The sequence below is a fragment of the Sarcophilus harrisii genome, chromosome 3 (assembly GCF_902635505.1).
Source record: "Sarcophilus harrisii chromosome 3, mSarHar1.11, whole genome shotgun sequence".
Classification (NCBI taxonomy): domain Eukaryota; kingdom Metazoa; phylum Chordata; class Mammalia; order Dasyuromorphia; family Dasyuridae; genus Sarcophilus; species Sarcophilus harrisii.
Genome location: NC_045428.1, coordinates 320,474,886 through 320,496,219, shown reverse-complemented (window position 1 = coordinate 320,496,219; position 21,334 = coordinate 320,474,886). Strand labels below are relative to the sequence as shown.

Below are 21,334 nucleotides of genomic sequence, written 5' to 3'. Positions count from 1 at the left end.
TTTTGTATCACACCTAGTGTTCAGTACCACAGACAGCTAGCTGGTATTCAGTAAAAACTTGCAAACTTTGAATGGCTGAATTCTGGGAAGGCTTTACAAGCTGGTCATCTAAATCACGTTTGCCAAAAGGTCATTATTGCATGGGTGCCCTGCTTATAGTTATCCCATCTCCATTTCTATGGGAGTTCCGTGGGCTCTGGGTGAGTCCTGGAGAAGTATCACTGGGGATAATCCCCCTGGACTTGTCCAAGGGACTGATTCAGTGTATAAGGGGGTAAATGTAAAAGCACAAGGTGCTTGAGTTCTGTGATGGGAATTGTCCCTCTTTTCCTCCAATCCTCCTTCTAGTGCTTACTAGTGCCAAGGGATTCTAAGAACTACAGCCAGATTTGAGGTAAGAAAAAGGCTGTATCAATGGGACCATTTTAGCAGGAGGTACAGCTGGATCATTCAAACATGAGGTATATTAGCCCATTTCACTAGCACTTTAAGCCAGGACTGGGTGGGGAAAGAGGGAGGTGTTAAGACTGAAGGGAAATCTGTTCCATGAATCCGACCCTATGAAGTCCATGCAATAATCACTAAAACTAATTAACACAAAGCAGAGGCTCCAGAGATGCTTAGAAACTCTGAGAATGGCTCAGCCTTTGTAACTGGAGAATTCAATGCTTACCATGATCCCCTGAGCAGCCAATAGTTAGCCTACATAGGCTGATACCATCCTACTAATTTATCTCATTACTAGAGTTTGAGCCTAAGGTGAAAGGCTGGGTTCAGACATAGTCACTAACAGGTCCGAGGAACCCACGCTTACTGAGAGAAATAATTTGAGAGTGCAGGGAAAAGCGAGTGAGTAACAAAGAAAGAGAGAAAAAGAGAGATAATGGAATCAAACTGTAAAATGAAATATTTATTTTTGGATACAGACAATTTGGGATCTTTTTTTTTTTTTTTTTTTTGCTTGCATATTTGTTAAAGGGTTTTGTTGGGGTTTTTCCAATGAGGAAAGATTGGAAGAAAAGAAAATAAGTTGTTCTTAATTAAAAAATGCAAATTAACTTAAAAAGATATAGAGAGAGAATGGCCAATGGTACAGACATTTAAAGAAATAACGTCTATGCTAACATAATCACTTCAATTACATTGATTAGGCTGAAGAAGACAGTACTAGAATATGAGGGGGAGAAGAATGAACACTAACTACCTTTCTCTCATCTCCACCTTCCCCCCAGTCACTCTGCAGAAAATCCAATCCACTCTTCAAGCTAGCTAATAGGCTTTTCTTTGAGATAGTACCTCCATTTTCTGTTTTAACGCCCATATCCCCACCTTCACTTCCAATTCATACACAGATATGAAGGTGAAAACCAAAAGCTCAGAAAGCCAGCTGAGTTCAAATCTCCAGTAGTTTTCATTTTCAAATTATACCAGGACATTGACTATTTCTCTCAATTGAAAGATCCAGGCACAATCCATTGAAAAAATGGTATATAATTAAAAGCTCACAGCAAATACACCAAACAATTCTTAAAAATGCCCTTGTCCAAGAAGTCTTTCTAGTCTAACTGAATGAATGATGGTGATGTCTCCTCTTTATGCAAACTCCTAACTTTCCCTAGTCCCTTGTATCACTCAGTGAATGCCCTGAAATTTATAGAAATTTGCAATGAATATGAAACTTGATGCGAATGTATTGGCTTAATTGTTTGAAAAAGAAGTCAAAAAGAGATTGAAAGAATGAGAAGAGAAAAAAGAAGGCAAGAAAGCACAAAAGATGGAAGGAAGAAAGAAAAAGAGAAGGAAAAAAGAAAAAGGAGAAGAAAATTTAGATATGGATATTAGAGAAGGATAGAAAGGACAGAGGACTAGGCTAAAGTACATATTTACAATATGATTAGAATTCTTCCTGGTCTGCCTCTTTATTTCCTTTAGACTTGTGCTAATTTTCAGTCTCAGGCTAAAGGCAGTAACAGTACAGGATTCCTGGCTCCATTAGGCCCGGTCTTATGATTCTGAATTGCTCTACACTAGTTTCCAGGTAATACTCTGACCTTCCCCCACACCATCCCATTCCCTGCCAGGACCATGATACTAATTAAAGAAGGAGGCCCAACTTTCTTGTTTGAACTATCTTTGTCCCACCTTAAAATACAGTAAACCACAAGTTCCTTCCCTCCAGTTTCAGCTAAGTTTATCAGGACCTTCCATGGACATTAGCATTTTGGAAGAAATTAAGCACTGCTTGAAGGAACAAAGAGCTCCACATAACACCTGGAATCCTAGTCCAGTGGTTGAAGAAGAAAAAACAGGCCCTTTCAGGTTTCATGTTCTCAAGTTGGAGGAAAGGCAACAACTGGTGAGCCAATGGGATTACCCACAAAGCTACGTTTTGTTTTCCCTCTTCCCACTCTCTCCACCTCCATTTCCAGAAACAACAGCAATTTCAGATCAAGGTGGTCTTCTTACTTTGATGTCAGGAAACTGTCCTAGATAAGTATCCATGGTCAGAAGTGCCTGGTCCACCAGTTTCTGATGATAATCCATCCATAATAGATCGTTGTTCTGTAACATGGGCCAACAGACACAGAATTGGTTAGAATATGCACTCTGTCAACTCCTCACTACCACTTTGGTCATCAAGATTATTCATGGTATGTTTATTTTTATCTAGTGAATTGAAAAAATATACACACATAAGCAATTAATATTCTTACTGATCCTGGTGAGCTTTGGGTAGATAGGTATGGGAAAAATCACTCATACAGATTAAGAAACTAAAGTCCAAGAGAAATAGTCTCCTGTGAGCTGGAAAAAGACTGAAAACAAAAAGACTACAACAATGTAAACATTAACAAAATTACAAAGAATAAGCACGGCTGGACCTAGAGCTTTGAGAAGAAATCTCTATCCTACTCCTCTGTAGAAATAGGAGGTCTATGTGTGTAATACATTGCATATGTCTTCAGACTTTTTTATATATTAATATTTTCTGGGGTTTTCTCTTCTTTTTAAAAAATACTATATGGTATTGGATTGCTTGCCATCTAGGGGAAAGAGTAGCAGGAAGGGGGAGGGAAATTTGGAACACAAGGCTTTGAGAGGGTTAATATTGAAAAATTATCCATGCATATGGTCAGAAAATAAAAATCTTTAATAAAAAAAAATACTATATTGGAATGCTCTCTGGAATTGGGAGAGAGAGCAATACTGAAGAAATCTTTGTGATGTAAAAAAAAAACCAAAAGACATTAACATAAAGTTATTTAAAATAAAACATTAAAAAGAAAGAAAATGGACCACAGGTAGAGAGGATATTGAATATATTATATTTTTTCCCCAACATACTGACTGCTTTTGCGGATTTCCCCCCCCCCTTTTTCTTATTCTCCTTCAAAAAAATTTTTTTTGTTATATAGGATGGCTCCTGTGAGGAGGATAAAGGAATAAAAGGAAATTAGGTGATATAAAAACAGATGTCGGTAAAAAATTGTTTTTTAAAAAAATGGACTCGGGCAGCTAGGTGGCACAGTAGGTAGAGCACCAGCCCTGAAGTCAGGACTTGAGTTCAAATGTGACCTCAGAGACTTAACACTTCCTAGCTGTATAACCCTAGGCAAGTCACCAATTGTCTCAGCAAAAAATAAATGAAATAAAAAATAAAAAATTTTTTAAAAATGGACTCCAAAGCTCCTTTATGAAGACACAGTACCAAGAACACAGGAGATGTTTAATAAATGCTTGTTGACTCTACTTATAATCAATTGTTGATCTGTGTATGGTTTAGGCCAAAAACAGAATAATTTCAGTTTAAAGAATGGAGAGATCAGTATGGACTAGAGTGGTCAGGGAAGACATCACAAAGAAGCTGGCACTTGAAGGATGAATGCTATTTGGAAAGATGGAGGAGACAAATTCTGATCTGGAGAAAGGAAACAAGACCTTCTGAGAGGTTATTTTGAGAGATTATTAAAATATTCAAAGTGATTTTTGCTTTTATATTTTTGATCTTATATTCTCTCCCAGTTGTGTTCCAAGCTTCTTTCCTTTTTAGAGTATGTCAGACAAGGTCACATTATAAGTCAGTGACTGAGGGAAGACTAGAACCTGAGCTTCTAGCCACATTAAGCATTATGCATATTCACATTTCACGATGATGTTTCATGATGTTTGCTAGCCCAGAAATTGCTAAATGTCAAGAGCTTTGCAGGATAAAATTTTCAATCTTAGTTCCTCAACTGATAACTCCAGAAATTCCAGTTTTTCTGGAAAACTATTCTGGAAAACTAACCTAGAGTGAGAAGCTGGTCCATTCCCAGATCTGTTTTGTGCAGTCAAGAAGCCTCCATGTTTGACTTTCCCATTAGCTTTAGGGGCCTTTCTAGTGGGCAGCCTACCCACCTTCATTGTGAGTGAGGCTCCAGAGTTAACAAGGACTATAGAGACACTTAGGAAATCTTTTCAATTCTATACTGCAACTCTTAACTGAGAGACTCCAGGAGTCTGAAAATGGGCTTAAGCGAATAAATGAGACTAGAAAGAGGGTAGGAGATGGGCAGTCAGAATTCCCCATGGTTGTCCTAGAAAAACAAATGCACACACAGATAGGTTTGCTCCAAGTTTCTGTAATACAAACTCTCATTTATGTATGCTTTAATAAAGCAGTTTCTTTACAACTACTCTATAAAGTGTAGTACATGTTTAATTGTCCTATAATCTTCTCACATGGATTCTCCCCAGTAAAGATGAGGAAACAGAGAGTAAGAGAGATATAAAGTGGACTGACAAGAGTCATATAACTAGTGAGGGTGGTATTCAAGATCTTGGAGCCTTACCCAGGTCGACTAGTTCCAATATCCGGTACTCTTTCCATGACATCACACTACTTCTATAACAATTTTATATTTTAACTAAAGATGCAACAGCAAAGAGCAATTAGCAAATTCATGACATGGGGTCTCATTTATACTTCTATTCTATCATGTCTTAGATTTCAGTAAAACCCTGGACCTTGATTTTTAAGGGCTTATATCTGGGCCCTGCTGCAAAAATGTCAGATCCATCCAACTCAAATACCATTGTAAAGAGGCAAAAACATTATTGTTTATTATTTATTGAAGTCACTAAAAAATAATAAAAGTTTTAGTTAAAACTAACAATGACAAAAACAACAAAAGCAAATTAGGCCTGGTCATATCAATGTGCAAAAATCCCTAATGAAGAAATATTCTAACTGCTTGGAAGGACTCTTGGATCTCAGGCTAGCCTTTGGAGCAGTAACATCCAAGTACCAACAAGAATCAGGGCTGACAGCAATTTAAAACTGTAATGTTGAGTTGGCAGTTGAGATAAAACAAAAACAGCACTGATTCCTCTCAAAACAATTGCCCTTCTTTTTACCAGCCACACCTGGGAAGAGATGGTTTGGGCCTATGAGTAGCTAAAGACAATCAACCATGGGAGTCATCTCCAAGCTCATGAAATAGGAAGGCCGCATTGCTTTTAGATAACATTTGCATTCAACCAAGTCTGAATTTTAATTTGTCTTGGAGACCATTGAATCTAATCACTTTATTTTTATATTTTATATTCTAAGGCCATTTAAAATTAAATACTCATATATATAGGATCAGAACTGAAAGGAACCCTATCTATCATTTACAAAGAGGAAGCTGGTAAAGCTGAGGTTCCAAACCCCACACATTAAATGATAGCAAATTCCACCCACATACACCCAATAGAATTAAAAAGAACCTTAGAGACCAATTAGTCTAAACCTCCCATTTGACAAATGAGAAAACTGAGGCAGAGAGATACAGATTTGCTCTCTGGAATTGGGGGAGAGCAATACTGGAGAAATTTTTGGTGATGTAAAAAAACCAAAAGACATCAACATAAAGTTATTTAAAATAAAACATTGAAAAGAAAATGGACCACAAGTAGAGAGGATATTGCAAATATTATATTTTATCCCCTACATACTGATTGCTTTTGCTGATTTCCCCTCCTCTTTTTCTTATTCTCCTTTTAAAAAAAATTCTTTGTTATATAGGATGGCTCCTCTGAGGAGGGTAAAGAAATCAAAGGAAGGAAATTAGGTGACATAAAAACGGAGATGTCCATAAAAAAAAAAATTGTTTTTTTAAAAAAGTGGACTCGGGCAACTAGGTGGTACAGTGGATAGAGCACCAGCCCTGAAGTCAGGAGGGCCCAAGTTCAAATATGACCTCAAACACTTAGTACTTCCTAGACCTAAAATTGAGATCTCTGGACTTCCAGTCCAGTCTTCTTACCACATTTCACTCCTGACCAGGTTTTATTTTTTTATTTTTAAATCCCTCTTTCTTCCCCATCCTTTCAGAGAAAAGAAGATATACACTTGAGAGTCAGGGCAGGGAAAATGTGGGGATAAATATGTTTTCCCTAATAGGGAAATAAAGGCATGGCCAGCTGTTTCTCTTTCCCTAACCAAAATGACTAAGCCTTTTAACTCCATCTTTATCCCAGGGCAGGCTCTTCCATTTTAAAAAATCATTTCCTTTCTCCCCAGGCCTCCACTCTCCCGCTCCCCAGCCCCAGCCCATAGTCTTACTTCTGCTATTTTGTTGGTCTCCTCTCTCCCGGGCCAGTCTGGCTCATACACTTCTTGCAGACACTCTGTCAGCTTCTTAGAGGCTTCGTGCATCGCTGAAATGGACACAGAAAAGCTGGATGCAGAACCCCAAGGGGAAGAATGGGGGGCTCCTCCTTCCCTTCCTGCCCACCAGCCTCAGACCTTTTCCCACTCCCTCAGATTCCTTCTGATCCCACCCCTAAAGGATGGGTCGGTCTTCCCCAGCTTCTGGCGGTGACCAGTCCTAGTCGTGGTTCCTACCAAAAGGAGAAGGGGGCTGCCCAGCGAGGGCCTGCCGGACCATGGCCATTTGCCCGCCCTGGCTGATACTTGTTAGGGGACCAGGGTCAGCAGCAAACTTCGTATGCCTTTACCTTCAGGCTGTCCTCCCAGATTAGCATCAGAATCAAAAATAAACCAGAACTGAACCAAATATACCTAAACCAAAGTATCCAAGTTCTCTCATTCATCTATCAGGAAATATCAGAGAAGATACCTGGGCCCCAAGTCATTGCCAAAACATAGGCCATACTGATGGCTGGACCCCCAGGGAAAGTCCCTTACCTTTGACCGATGCCAAATAAGTGCGGAGATCCTTTTGCAGCCTGGTCCCTTCCGTCTGCAATGACAAACACAAATACTTGGTCAAAATCTCTGCTCATCAGCAAGATACTTGTATAAATATGTATGCATATATTGGATTTAACACATATTTCTACCATGTTTTACATATTTTGCATTACTTGTCATCTAAGGGAGGTGGTGGGGGAAAGGGTGGAAAATTGGAACACAAGATTTTGCAAGGGTTAATGTTGAAAAATTATCCATGCAGATGTCTTGAAAATAAAAAAATTCAATTTAATTTTAAAAAATCTCTGTACATGGATGAGCTGATTCATGTCCTTCCTATTTATTTATTCATTCAGTCTTTATAAAATACCTAATATGTGCTCAGCCAAGGAGAAGGTGCTATGGGATATACAAATGAAGTATAAGCATCCTCATCCTCAAGGAGCACAAAACATGTACATGAAAAGAGAATGGCAAAAGGATTACACAAGGAAGTGCAGAACCAAGTGCCTTAGGAAGAGGAGGAAGGGATTAAGTATTTGCATAGTGCCTACTATGCTTTAGAAACTGTGCTAAGTATTTTTTACAAATATTATTATTCTTTATATATTTATATTTAAATATAATATATAATAAATGTTTATATATTTATTATATAAATATGTGATAGATATATTATATATTATATAATAATATATAATATATAAATATTATCTCATTTGATACTCAATCTTCAAAGTAAATGCTATTGTGATTCCCATTTTACATGAGGAAACTGGAAAACAGGTTAAGTAATTTATCAGGATCACAAATCTAATTAAGAGTCTGAGGTCAAATTTGAACTCAGGTTTTACTGACTTCAGGTCCAGACCTTTAATATGTAACAATAAATGCAGAAAAAATGTCACAACCATCACATGGTTCCATTATGAAATGGAAGGACAGGTCAAATCTGAATCAGGGGGTCACTCCAGGAATTATACTGAGCAATAACAGAGACACTGTTGCCCGTGGCACGTCCAAGGGACAGTGTGTCATGGAAGAAAGGGCCCTACATTCCAGATTCACAAGATTGGAATTCCAGAATTTGTGCCAACTATTCCCAGCTATTGGGCCTTGGGAAAATTAGTTCAACTCATCTATAAAATGAGGATAATCATAGCCAGTCTGCCTACATTACATGGCTGCTGTAAGACTCAAATGAGATGGAACAGGCTTGAAAAATTATAAAGCACAAATGCAAGATTAAAAAATAAAAAAAAACCCACTATTTTTTTGGTTGTTATTAAAGCACAGGCCAGTGAGGGTGCCAGTAGGTGTAGCAATGGATCTGAAAATTAGAAGGCATGGCTTTGCCATTCCCCAGCTATAGATCCATCAGCAAGCCATTAATTTATGTCTCAGGTCCCTCATTTCAAAAATTATTATAATCAAACTGTTTTACTTACTTTATAAACTGTTATGGAGAAGAGGGTAAAAGGGGCCAAGGGGAGAATGGAACACTGTGTGCTTCTAATACCCAACCCTGGACCTAGATAAGGCCTGAAAAAATTTATCTCCCTCCTTCCTTTGCAGAGTTACAGGACTATGGGTATAGAATATCGCACCAACTATGAGACATGGTCAAAGTGTTGATTAGTTTTGCTGTACTGGTTTTTCCTCCTCTTTATTTTCTAATCTTTATTAGAAGGAATGGATCATTGGTAGGGAAGTTTGAAGGGATGAAATGTGACCCCAAAATAAAAGGCAGCAAAAACAAAAAACAGAAATGTTCAAAAGGAAAAAAATATTAATACTGGACTCATAGCTAGGAGATCAGTGCTTGTCAGTTGTATGGCTAAGGGCAAATTCACTTCAGTTCCTAAGGCTTTAGTGCCTGCAACTATAAAATACTACTACTTTACTACTTTAGACAAGTATTTTGCAAAGTGTTACACAAGTGTGAACTATCCTCTACTTGAAGAATTAAACCTTCTACAATATCCTAGTTATACACTACGCTGGCTCAGACCTCTGAGGGGCACTGGCTGGGCTCCCCAGAGTTTAGAGACTGATTGATTCCCGCTGCCAAACCGATCCAAAAACAGGAGTTATTGATTTGCCTGTGTTTTGTCCAATGCCTAAATGTAGATAATCTGATTTCAAATGCACAGAAATTCTTACAAATCATTTTTCCTCTCTCATTTCCCCACATCCTCTCCCCATTATCCCATACACAGCCTCTGTCCTTTTTTCCTTCTCTAACCTTCTATATCCTCAAGTCTTGCTTTTCTGTGTGTCAGATTAAAGATGGCCCAAGTTGAAAAAACCATGAGCAAGGCTCCCCTCCTGATACTCCAACTCCTGCCTTACTGAACAGAGTCCAGATGGTCCCTTTCTTTCTCATCCATAAAATGGAAACAATAATACCTGTTGTATCTGACTGGGCTGTTGTAAGCTCAGATATAATGCATGTAAAGGTTTCGTAAACTCAAAAACATACAGAATGCCAACTGTAATGATTGCCCCCCACAAGAGAAGCCCCCAACACAATGGCCTCCAAGCCCGTGGCAGGCGCGCTCCCGGACACACTGAAGGGGCACACTGCTGCCTCACACTGAGCTCACAAGGAGCGGGGAGCCTTGTGGGCCTGTACCAGGGCCCGTCACGTTCCCCTTGTGCTCATGAACAAAGATCTTCTGTCAGCAGGAAACAGATGTGCAAGGAGACCCGGTCTGAGGATTCCCCTGAAAGTCAGGGCCAGCTGCAACGCTCTCCCCCAAGTCAACCCATCCAGCTCTCACCATGAGTTGATCACATCCAACCCCCAACTTCAAGCAGGGCAGCAAACAATCCGGCCAACTGTATCTAAATAGAGCACACTGTCCTTCACAACACACCCCGCTGCTCCCTAAATTGCCCTGGAGTCAAGTCTAGATGGACCAGTTTCTATTGAGTAGCTGTTCAAACTCAGGACCAAGAAGGCCAGAATTCTGTGATCAGCTTCTGAAACAATCTGGATGAGGTACAGAGACAAGGAGGCAATTCCAAAGCCCCCCGGCTCCCAATTATCTCTAGGGTCAAGGCCAAACACCTGGCGGTGAGCCTCCAAACTTAGCCAGCAATCTCAGATCAGCTCTTCAAAAGATAGCGACCAGTTCGTCTCCAAGGCCCCATGAAAATCCAAAAAACCCTTTCCTTCTTGCTGAATGAACCCACCTCCAACTAATGTACTACCCAGTAATGGTTCCTTCACACAAGAAGGAAGATTTCCCAAAGCACAAAGAAAAGCCCGATTCATCACCTTCTAACCCTAATAACATGGGCAATTTTCCTACATAGACCAGAGCCCTATGAAGAATGAACCCTTAATAAGCTGCATCACTGATCTCGAGCTAATGAGCGGTTCTCTCAGGCTCATAGCTAAAGTTTTTGTGTCATGGACCCTTCTGGCAGTCTTGAAAAATCTCTGGATTTTTTCTCAGAATAATGTTTAAAATGTATAAAAATAGAAATATATTTTTAAAAATTAATTCTACCATTCATATAGTTCTTATTATGTGCCAGGCATTGTGCTAAGACTTTATAATGGTTATTTTATCTAATCCCCACAATAATCCTGGGAGATAGCGGGTATTATTATATTATCTCCATTTTACAAATGAGGTAACTGAGGCAAACAGGAATTAAGTGACTTATCTAGTCACGTAGGATTCAATTAGATTGAAATATAGTTATAAAAAATAAAACTTTTAATATCTCTATAGGCCCCATGTTAAGAATTTTTATGGCTTAGTGGAATTCAGGAAAAATCCCTGAAGGTATCTGCGAATATATAGGAAGTAACCCTTGTTTTAACAAATAAAGGAAGGGGGCTTTCTGAACTGTCCTCCAAACTGCAACAAGGATGTTGAAGAAGCACTGATGTGTGTGGCAGGGAATAAAGAACATTAAGGGACAGCTAAGGAGAGAAGTCGATAGAGCATCAGCATGGAGTCAGGATGATGGCTTGGACTAAGATGGACTCTGAGGTTCTTTTACACTCTCACAATTTTGTACTTGCATCTTATGTCTACAGTTATATCTTATTTTCCAACTATGCCACAAACTCCATGATGATAGACAATATGCCTTAGCCAAGTTTGTATTCTCTGGAAAGGCTTGTATGAACCAATGCAGAGTGAAATAAGGCAAGTGTCATGGAAGGCATGCTGAATTTGGAGTCATGGGACCTGGGTTCAAATCCCAGCTCTGCCGCTCAAAAGCTATATGATCTTAGACAACTTTTGTGAGTTTCTGGTCCCTTGGCTATAAAAGAAGCAGGTTGGATTGGATGTCTCAAAATCTGTGATGCTATAAGCAAAATTAAGAACAATATACAGCATGTTTGAACAATTTAAATGAAAAGATTACTAAAAGGAAGAACTCTGAGCAATAAAGATTCAGAAAAAAAAGATGACCTAATAAACAGAAAGGTAGAAGCCTACTGAATCAGAATACTATACACATCATTGAAAACCATGTTTCTGTAGGATTTTTTTTTTTGCTTAATTCTTTTTTTGTCTTAAGGGAGGGTTCAATCTGAATGGGGATAGTAAATGTGGAATAAGTTTTATCTTGTTTTTACAAGTTAAGAAAAAAAAAAAGTCAGATTGTCTTTTAGTAACCCTCAAGAGCTAGGCCCTTTATCTTACTAAGTAAATATTTTCTCTAGTTCATCATAGTCACAAAAAGTTGACATTTAAGGAAACCAAAGTGTGGCATTTGATTAGAAGCCCAACTTTTTGGAGGCTGCTGATCTGCCCACAGTCAAGAAGAATGTTATGGCACCCAAAGACTCTAACCTAACTGGGAAAAGGAAATATAACTCTTTGATAATGTAATTATCAAATATAAGGAGGTTTCCACAAAAAAACTTTCAACATTTTAAAAAAGGACAAAGAACATCAATAAACTATATTTTGGTGTGAGAACCCTCTTTTTCTTTTGAATTCTTAACAGTGTTCTACAGACAGCAGTGCTTATTTAATAAACATTTGCTGAATGAATGGATTTTTACAAATGGTTCCCAAGACAGATTAAGTGACTTTTCAAATTTGTCACTAAGGATCAAATTTTGTCAGTAGGATCAACATCTCCTATTTTCTACTCTAATGATCTTTCACCAAACCACAGTAACATTAATAAGAATTTAATTCTGACTTCCCCAACACACGTCAAGCTTTACAAGAAAGCCTTGAAATGGCCTTATTCTTGGGTTAAGGAAAAGGGAAGTGTCTCTCCTTTCAAGAGCCTACCAAGTTCTAGGGGAACTAATGAGATACTATTCACATTGCTGGATACACTACCTAAAAAGAATCTCCCCTTACCTCCTGACAAGTTTGTTAGCAACCCTAGAAAATAAGTAGGATGTCTCCTTTTCTCCATCATTTCTTCCCTTCCAGAGGAACCCATTCCATCTCTCTCCACCCAGTCCCTCACAGAGTCAGACCCACAAGATCCCTTACAAGTGAGGGGGAAAACTGTGAATGATGTACGTCCTCATGCCAAAGGAAGGGTCACAGAGTTCTGTGTCCAATCCCCACATCTTCCTCCAGATTATCTGCCCATAGACCCTGCTGGACATAGTTCTATCTCCATCTAGTCCATCATTCCCAAAATGTTCTATGCCCCTTGAACCTATACATAACTATAATGGCTGAACAGCTCAGATAACCAGTCCCACACCCCTGTCCCCCCACACACACAGACACCAGGTGGTGGAGAGCTACAGCCTGGCACACATGAGAAGCAGTCATTCAGCTAACTTTAGCCCTTGTCTCACTGCCCCACCCAAGCCCAGGACTGCTCTGCATGAACCTCACCCCTCCCCTGCCACTGAGGATCAAATGTTTCTGTCTCCTTTCAGGGGCATGGATGATATGGCTCAGCATTCAAAGCACTGAGGCAGCCCAATGGAAAGGGGAATGTGCTCTAGTTTTATTAAAAGCCCTAATACTCGGACTCCCTACAAAGGGAGAATAAACACTGCTGTACACAGGAAGCCATGAGGTTATGAAAGAAAGGGGGTGGGCATATTGGGGGGGGATCAAAAGCAAATTCCAAAGACCTCATCTAAAACCCCAGAAGCGAGTATAACTCTGACTCAGGCTCGGCAGCCAAGCAAAAAGAGATATTATTTTGTTTCCCTGTTGTCCTGGGGGGAAGAAAGGGTATGGGGTACAAAAGTAAAATACTAGAATTAGTGGGGAAAACCTACACTTGAGTCCTGTAATAGAAACTTACTAGCTCTGTGACTCTAAGCAAGTTACACAATTTCTGATTACCTCAGTATCCTCATCTGTAAAATGGGGACAATAGCACCTACCTCCCAGGGTTGCTGTAAGGATAAAATGACATAGTAAATAATCATAACTAAAAGCTAACATTCACACAGGAACTGTGCTAAGTACTTTACAATTACTTTTTCAATTTGTCCTTACAATGAGTTTAGATTTAATTCAGGTCGTCTTGACTCCAGGTCCAGCACTCTCTCTCTCTCTCTATATATATATATAAATCATTATTATTGTTGTTGTTATTGTTATTATTACTGGTCTGGGAGTATAGTCTCTATCCCCCAAAAAGTTGTCTTTGGGGAACCTTGCCTCCCTGATAGCCCCGTTTTATTCCTCCATCCCTCTCCCCTATAAAAACCCAGTGTTTTTATTTTATTTTTTTTTTTTTTTTTGGCCAGGGTCCTCTTTTTGGAAGGAAAGGAATTTTAGAAACTTATCCAACCTGAGATGTCAAGGCTGTCCCTTATTACTCACTCCCTAGGAGTCCTGGCATTTTAAACAGGAGCCTGGATAAGACAATGTTTCATTGGAAGGAAGGAATCGCTAATAGTGGCATTTCAGGCCCTGTAACAGGTGGTGAGGGCACCTTCAAATCCTACCATCTGGACAACCACCTGCTCCACCTATATACAAGGTTGGTTATACCTGACTCTCAAATAAGAACTCCAGGAAGACTTCGCCAGCTTCCTCCCCTCCTGTGCTTAAATCACTTAACTAGCAAAGAAATCAGCACTTCGTCCCAAGAATCCCTTTTCCTGAATAGCCAATTTTTTACCACATCAACAAAAAGCAGAGGAGTAGCAATCTCTGAAAGGACTTGAGAGCTTTGAATGGCCCACCCTGAGTTATGGAATACCTTTAACAGGGTCTTCCTTACACAAGTAACATTATTAGTGCTTTGCATATATTTAGTACTAAAGAAAGATTTATTGAATGGAATCAAAAACCTCATGACTTGCTGCCTCTTTATACAATATCCAGTGCAGCTAAAATGTCTAAATCAAGGGTTCTTAACCATTTTTGTGACAGAACCTTTGGTAGTCTGGAGAAATCAATATATCCCTTCTTTGAGGGGAAAAATGTTTTTTAATAGGTTAAAAAAATTACAAGATTGCAAACAAAAAAAGCCAAAAGTTAGTGAAAATAAAGGCAAAGTTCAAGGACTCATCTCAGAAATATATATATCTAAGATTTCATGCTAAAAAAAAAAAACCCTTTTTTACCTTTACAGAGATTTACTTAAATAAGTGGTCATTACTTAAAGTCGATAATTTGACTTGCATGTAACAAGGTACAAGAGACCAAGATACTGCCAGACAAGGGGACTGACAAGTTGAGGAATAACAGATTCAGGTTCAAAAGTCTGAGAAGCTGCTCGACACTCCTTAAGAGTGACAAGAAAACCCTCCAAATACCACAAAATTAAACTAGCCTCTTCCCAGGGGTACTCCTCTTCCCCATGCCCTTTCATTTTTCTCCTGTTTAAATTTTGAATATTGTTGCCTTTTTAAAAGTATAATAGCATCACTTATCAAGTATAAATTTCTTAAGTAATTTTATATCCATATTTGAACCCCAAATTTTAGACCCCCAAATACTCCCAGAATCTAAGCACAACAGAGAATCCTGAAGCTACAGAGATGTTGTTATTTACTCAAGGTCCCATCCATCCTTCCATCACTGGACCTGGCCTCTCTTGGTAGGTAGAGAGGGGCTGCAAATGATCCCCACGACTAATGACTTTCTCTTTGCAGAATTATGTTTTTCAGAGATAGTTAAAAGGATGTATGAGGCCTAAGGCCATGTCCTGCTCATCAAAAGAAATAGGAGGATATCTATTCTTTGCTACAAGATCTCTGGGAAAGGCAGCTCAATAGCAGTGACTTTGAAGAATATCAACACCCCTTGGGCTCTAAAAGATCTTTGTACCTCATTTCATCCCATCTTTTCTCTTTTGTTCTTCAGGAAGTCTTTCCTCTGTGATGACCATCCATCTATTTTGTATCTTGTAGGTACCTAAATTAGTGTACCTAATTTTTTTTAACAGTACCTAAATTTTTTAACGTGTCTCCTCATTCATGTTTATATCTTGTCTCCTTGAAGGCAAGAACACTGTATTTTTTTTTTTACTTTCTTTGTAACTCCACTATTTAAAAAAAAATAATAACTGACTATAAAAACCTGATTGCTTATGCCCAAAAAGATATCAAGTCATTCCCAAATTTTCCCACCTTAAATCTAAACCATCCCAATTCTAAGCCTTCAAATAAGGACTTTTCAGTAATCTAACAGTTTCTTCTTTATCCACCATAAAATGATTATGTCTGGGCAGTTAAACGACCTTAAGATATATGGCAATATATATGGACTCTAGGAAAAACTAGAAAGTAAATCAATATATGTAGTTCGGCCTAAATAAAGGTGCTAAGATTAAGGAAATCTCTCTTCCTAGGACCTTGGCAATAGAGTACTCCCATGTACTCACTTCTTCCCTTCCATTCGCCTCCAATTTACTTTTTTTAAATAATAGCTTTTTATTTTTCAAAATACAATGGTTTTCAACATTCACCCTTGCAAAACCTTGTGTTCCATATTTTTCTTTCTTCCTCCCTCTCCCCTTCCCTTAGACAGCAAGTAATCCAAAATAGGTTCAACATATGCAATTCTTCTAAACATCTTTCCACATTTATCATACTGCAAGAAAAACCAGATCAAAAGAGGGAGAAAAAAAAGAGAAGGAAAGAAAAAAACAAGCAAGCAAACAACAAAGGTGAAAATACTATGTTGTGATTCACATTCAGTTCCCATAGTCCTCTCTCTAGATACAGATGGCTCTGTCCATCACAAGTCTATTGGAATTTCACCTCTGATTTAGTTAGATGTATGAGCCCTAATCAAATCTCTCATCTCAGTCAGTCAGCCCCTCAACTCCTTAAGAGTGACAAGAAAACCCTCCAAACACTACAAAAGAAAACTGGCCTTTTCCCAGGGGTACTCCTCTTCCCCATCCCTTTCCATTTTTCTCCTGGTTAAATTTTGAATATTGTTGCCTTTTTAAAAGTATAATAGCATCACTTACCAAGTGTAAATGTCTTAAGAGAGAGACTGGCCTATATGCTATTAGGAGAAGGGAACCTCCACCAGAGTTTTATGGAAAGATACTGAGAATAAAGGAGGAGAGGGGGCACCCTCCATTGAGGCTCCTACTGAGGAGTCCTGTGTATTTCTGTGAGAGAATGTCGAGAGTTCTGGAGTAGATAGGTGAGAGAAGAGATGATCTCCCTCTTGGTTCTCCCAAGGAAATGATATAGGAGAAGGAAGCTATTTGTTTTACTAGACCAGCTGTTCTGAAATCATGATCAGGGAGCCTGTGAGGATCCCCATGACCCTTATGAGGACCTGCAAAATCAAAACTATTTCATAATCATACAAAGATATTTTAATTTCTAGTATTGTAAAGACCTATAGGAATAATCCACATAAAAGCTCTTTATGGAAGAGGTTTAACCTTCATAATTTTTAAGAGTGTCCTAAAAACAAAAGGGTTTTTTTTTTTCCTTAGAACAATTCAAAAACAGGATTTTTAGTTACATAGCTGTTCTTTTTCCTCCAAATTTTTATTGAATTTTGTTTTTTAAATTAGTCTTAAACTGGCAAATAACAACAAATGCAAATATTTCCTCATAGAAAAAAGAGAAAATAAAAATAGTTTATAACAATGTAATCCCTATAATATATAGTTTGATTTATTTTAAGTATATATTACATTTAACATGGATTCTTGCAGTTTTTCTAAGAATAGTCTTAGAAGCAGGGTTACCTCACCAAAATTCCATAGTTATAAGGTCCATGGAAAGGATCTCAGGCTAAAAATTAGAAGACCTCCATCTAGTCCATGATTTCACATGTGACATTTTTATCCAACCCCTCACAGAAATTGTTCATTTGGCTTTCATGACACTATGCTCTCCAAATTCTCTTTCTACCTCAGATTGACCCTTCTATGTTTCTTTTTCTGAGTCATCATCCTCATGTCTAATGGGGCACAGCTGAGCATGATCTCCAACATTTGGTCTTCAGATCTCTTCTTTCTCTAGGCAATCCTCCAAACATGTTCCACTGTCAATGTCCCTGTTTCCATTAATAGTATCATTATTTCCCCATCAAAACCTCATCTTTCCCACCACTCTGTCCCTAAGCTCACAAATTCAACTGGTAACCAAATTTTAAGTTCTCTCACTTCCCTATCTCACTACTATCACTGGATTTCAGGCCTTCCCCACTCCACACTGGCCTCCCGACTGGCCTCCCTCCCATCTCAAATCTCTCCTCTGTCCAATCTGCCTTACATGCTGAAATAAGCCACTTTCATCATGACACTCTTGCTCCCAAACTTTCATTGTCTACAGCAATCATCCCTATTTAAGGGTTTATGCTAAAAATTCTCTATCACCTTAAGCAGGAAATCTTTGTATGATTATGAAATAGTTTTGATCTTGCAGGCCCCATAAGGGTCTTGAGGATCCTCACAGGCTCCCTGATCATGATTTCAGAACTGCTGGTCTAGTAAAACAAATAGCCTCCTTCTCCTATATCATTTCCTTGGGAGAATCAAGAGGGAGATCATCTCCTCTCACCTATCTGCTCTAGGACTCTCAACATCCTCTCATAGAAACACACAGGACTCCTCAGTAGGAGCCTCGATGGAGGGTGCCCCTTCTCCTCCTTTATTATTCTCAGTATCTTCCCCCAGAATTCTCAGTATATTTCCAAAAAATCTTAACTGGTTTGAGGCCAATTAAAAATAAAATCCTTCATCTCCCTTCCCACCTTCTTGGTTCCCTTTTATGGCTTGTTTTCTACCATTAGAATGTAGGCTCCTTGAAAGTGAGGGTAGTTTCTTTTTACTTTTATATATGTATATGTGTGTACAAGTATGTATATTTATTTGCATATATGTATATATAGATGTGTGTGTCTACATCTCCTCAGTGCTTATTAGTACAGTACCTAGCAAATAGTGAGCAAGTAATAAATGTTTATTTCTTTCTCTTCTTGCTTCTTTTTACTACTTGTAAGTCACTGTACTTGGCATTGGAAATACAAAGACAAAATCCATCTCCTCAAGGAGTTTATAAGGTAATAGAGGAGAAAGATCTATTTTAGATATATGATACAAAGTGGACTGCAAAGAGAGCAAAAGACAAAACAATCTGAGGAGGGAGAAATCACTTTCAACTGGTATTGAGATACAATAAGGGAAAGCTTCCTGGAGGAGGTGGCACATGAGCTGGAAGAAAAAGGAGTTCGTTAGGCAGAAATATGGACAGAGTTTATTCCAGATGCAAGGTGTGTATAAATACAAAAGTGAGAGAGCACATAAAACAAGATCAGGGAACAAACATTAGTCCACTTTGGCTGGAATATCGAGTGGGTGAAAGAGAATAGTATAAAATAAGCCTGGACATAAAGGTGTACCAGATTATAATAAAATCTAATAGATAGGTTTTTAAAATCAGGATCAGACAGTCAGACCTATGCTTCAGGGGAAAAAAAATTGCACCTGTCTGAAGGATGAATTAAAAGGGACAGGGAATCCAGTTAAGAATCTATTACAATGGTCCCTGTATGAATGCTTATGAATATGAAAGCCATGTGAGTGTAGAAAAGGAGCCAGATGAGAGAGATGATCTAGAGATAGAATCCATGGAACTTGGCAACTGGTTGGATAAGGGGAGTGATGAAGTCAGAAATGACTCTGGGGTTTCAAACCCAGAAGGCTGGGAATATGATGATGTGATAGACAGAAATAGGGAAGCTGAAAGGAAGTTCAATTTTTAGGGGGAAAGTGTAAGTCCAAGAGGCAGCATAGAAAACTGGTCTCAGAGTCAGGAAGACATGGATCCAAATCCATCTTCTGACATATTTTTGGTTATGGGACCATTTGCAAGCCCTTTTATCCCTTAGTACTCTAGGCAAAGCAAGTCAAATTGAATTAACAAGAATTTGTTAAGCTCTTACTATGTGCTAGACTGGACAATGGTGGTGAGGGTACAATTATAAGCAAAGGGACAGCTCCTGCATCCAAGAAACCTGCATCCAACAGCAGGAAAGCTTGGAGTATTAAGGGGGAAAAGGGGAGAGAAAAAAGTAAGCATCCATGGTGATGAAATCCAGAAAATGAGGAAGAGCTATTCTGGGCCCTTCCTCAAAAGGGAAGCTTCAAGAGTAAATCATCAGTAAAAAAAAAAAAAAAACAGTAAGGGCATAGTGACTCTCTGGGCCCTTCCTCGAAATGGAAGCTCCAGGAGGAAATCACCAATGGGAGAAAGCAGTCATGGGGTGGAGGGAAGAAGAAGCTGAAACATGGTGGAAAATCCTGGAGAGTGAAAGTCTGGGCCCTCCCTGAAAACTCTCTAAGCCAAGTCTTTAAGATTGGTAGGAGAGGAATTTCTTCACCTGGGAGTTCCCAACACAATGAAATCACAGACCCAACTTTTATCCCTATTCTGTTTTGAAGGTAATGAGTTTGAGAAAGTATCTAAATTTATGTCCCTAGTCCTTTCACAGAGATGTCCCCAGCCTAAGGAGATCTCTCCTTACTCTGAACTACCACAGAACCTATTCTCTATATAATTTATTCAATACTCGTAATAATACCTAATGTCTCATCTCATTGAGAGGGACTGGACCTGGAGATTTCATTACTATTGGGAATTCCTCAATGAGGAAATTCCTCCTACCCATTCAAGTCCACACTTTCTCTGCAACTGCACTTCTTAGAGAATTAGTAATGGTACTAAGTGACTTGGCAGGGTCTCACAACCAGTAGATGAATTTTCTTGAATCCAGGTCATGTTACCTTGGGGAATGACTCTATCCATGAATCCACACTGTTTTCCAACATTGCCTGGTATTGTTAGTTATATTTTCAGGTGCATATGGCTTGCCTCTGCTACTACCATAAACCCTTTGAAGGCAATGAACAGACGGCACCTTCTTCTCTTGCATCCCTCACAGCACTTAGCATAGGGTTGGACCCAGAGTGGGTGCTCACTGATATCCTGTAGCGTGGTTAAATGAACTTACCAGCTGTTTATTAAAGTTCTGGACGCACTGCTCGAACTGCTCATCCTTAGTCTCATCTGCCTTCCCTAATTTCTGTAGGACCTAGAAAAGAAAAGAGGGAAAGATGTTATAACAGCAAAAAAACCCTGAGGTCCAGATCCTGTCCTTTAAAACCATTACATTTATTTTCTCCTCATCCCCCTCTCCTAAATCCAACCACAAGAAACATACTCCTCCTCAGCCCAAAGTGCAGCCCTTCCTGTGTGCCTTGTGATTCCAATACTGGCCCAAGGCAGTCCCCCCTCCATGGAAGCCTGCTGGCTCACGCCTTGGCTAACTAGCTCTCCTGGCAGAGAGAAGACCCAAAGGCACCCCAATCCATGGGACTGCACCAGGACTTCAGGAAGGTCCATATGACCCTCTCAAAGCTCCATCCAGCCTATGTTAAGTGCTAGGCAAGAAGGATTGAGAGGAACTGGGTGAGAAGCCCCATCTCTCTTCATAAACTGTCAGCATTCTTGTGTGGAACCTAAGAAAAGAGAGCTAGGTTCAAATTAGTTCCAATTGTTCAATAATGGAGAGAAGCAGCTACACCCAGAGACAGAACTATGGGAAATGAGTGTGGACCACAACATAGCATTTCCACTCTTTCTGTTATTGTTTACTTGCATTTTGTTTCCTTTCTCAGGTTTTTTACTTTCTTTCTAGATGAGATTTTTCTTGTGTAGCAGTGTACATATATTGGATTTAACATATACTTTAACATATT

At 39.0% G+C, this 21,334-nt stretch overlaps 1 protein-coding gene across 11 annotated transcripts in view; it reads right to left on the bottom strand.

Annotated features, from left to right (window-relative positions):
* BIN1 (bridging integrator 1) overlaps positions 1 to 21,334 on the bottom strand; it is a 128,997-nt gene that overhangs the window by 39,620 nt on the left and 68,043 nt on the right. For all 11 annotated transcript variants that reach the window (XM_031959875.1, XM_031959869.1, XM_031959873.1 and 8 more), the window contains exons 2-5: positions 20,587 to 20,667; positions 7,175 to 7,229; positions 6,590 to 6,684; positions 2,467 to 2,562 (exon numbers count right to left, since the gene is read on the bottom strand). In XM_031959875.1, the coding sequence (XP_031815735.1) occupies positions 2,467 to 2,562; positions 6,590 to 6,682 (189 nt within the window). In that variant the 5' untranslated portion in view covers positions 6,683 to 6,684; positions 7,175 to 7,229; positions 20,587 to 20,667. The remainder of the gene's footprint in view (positions 1 to 2,466; positions 2,563 to 6,589; positions 6,685 to 7,174; positions 7,230 to 20,586; positions 20,668 to 21,334) is intronic.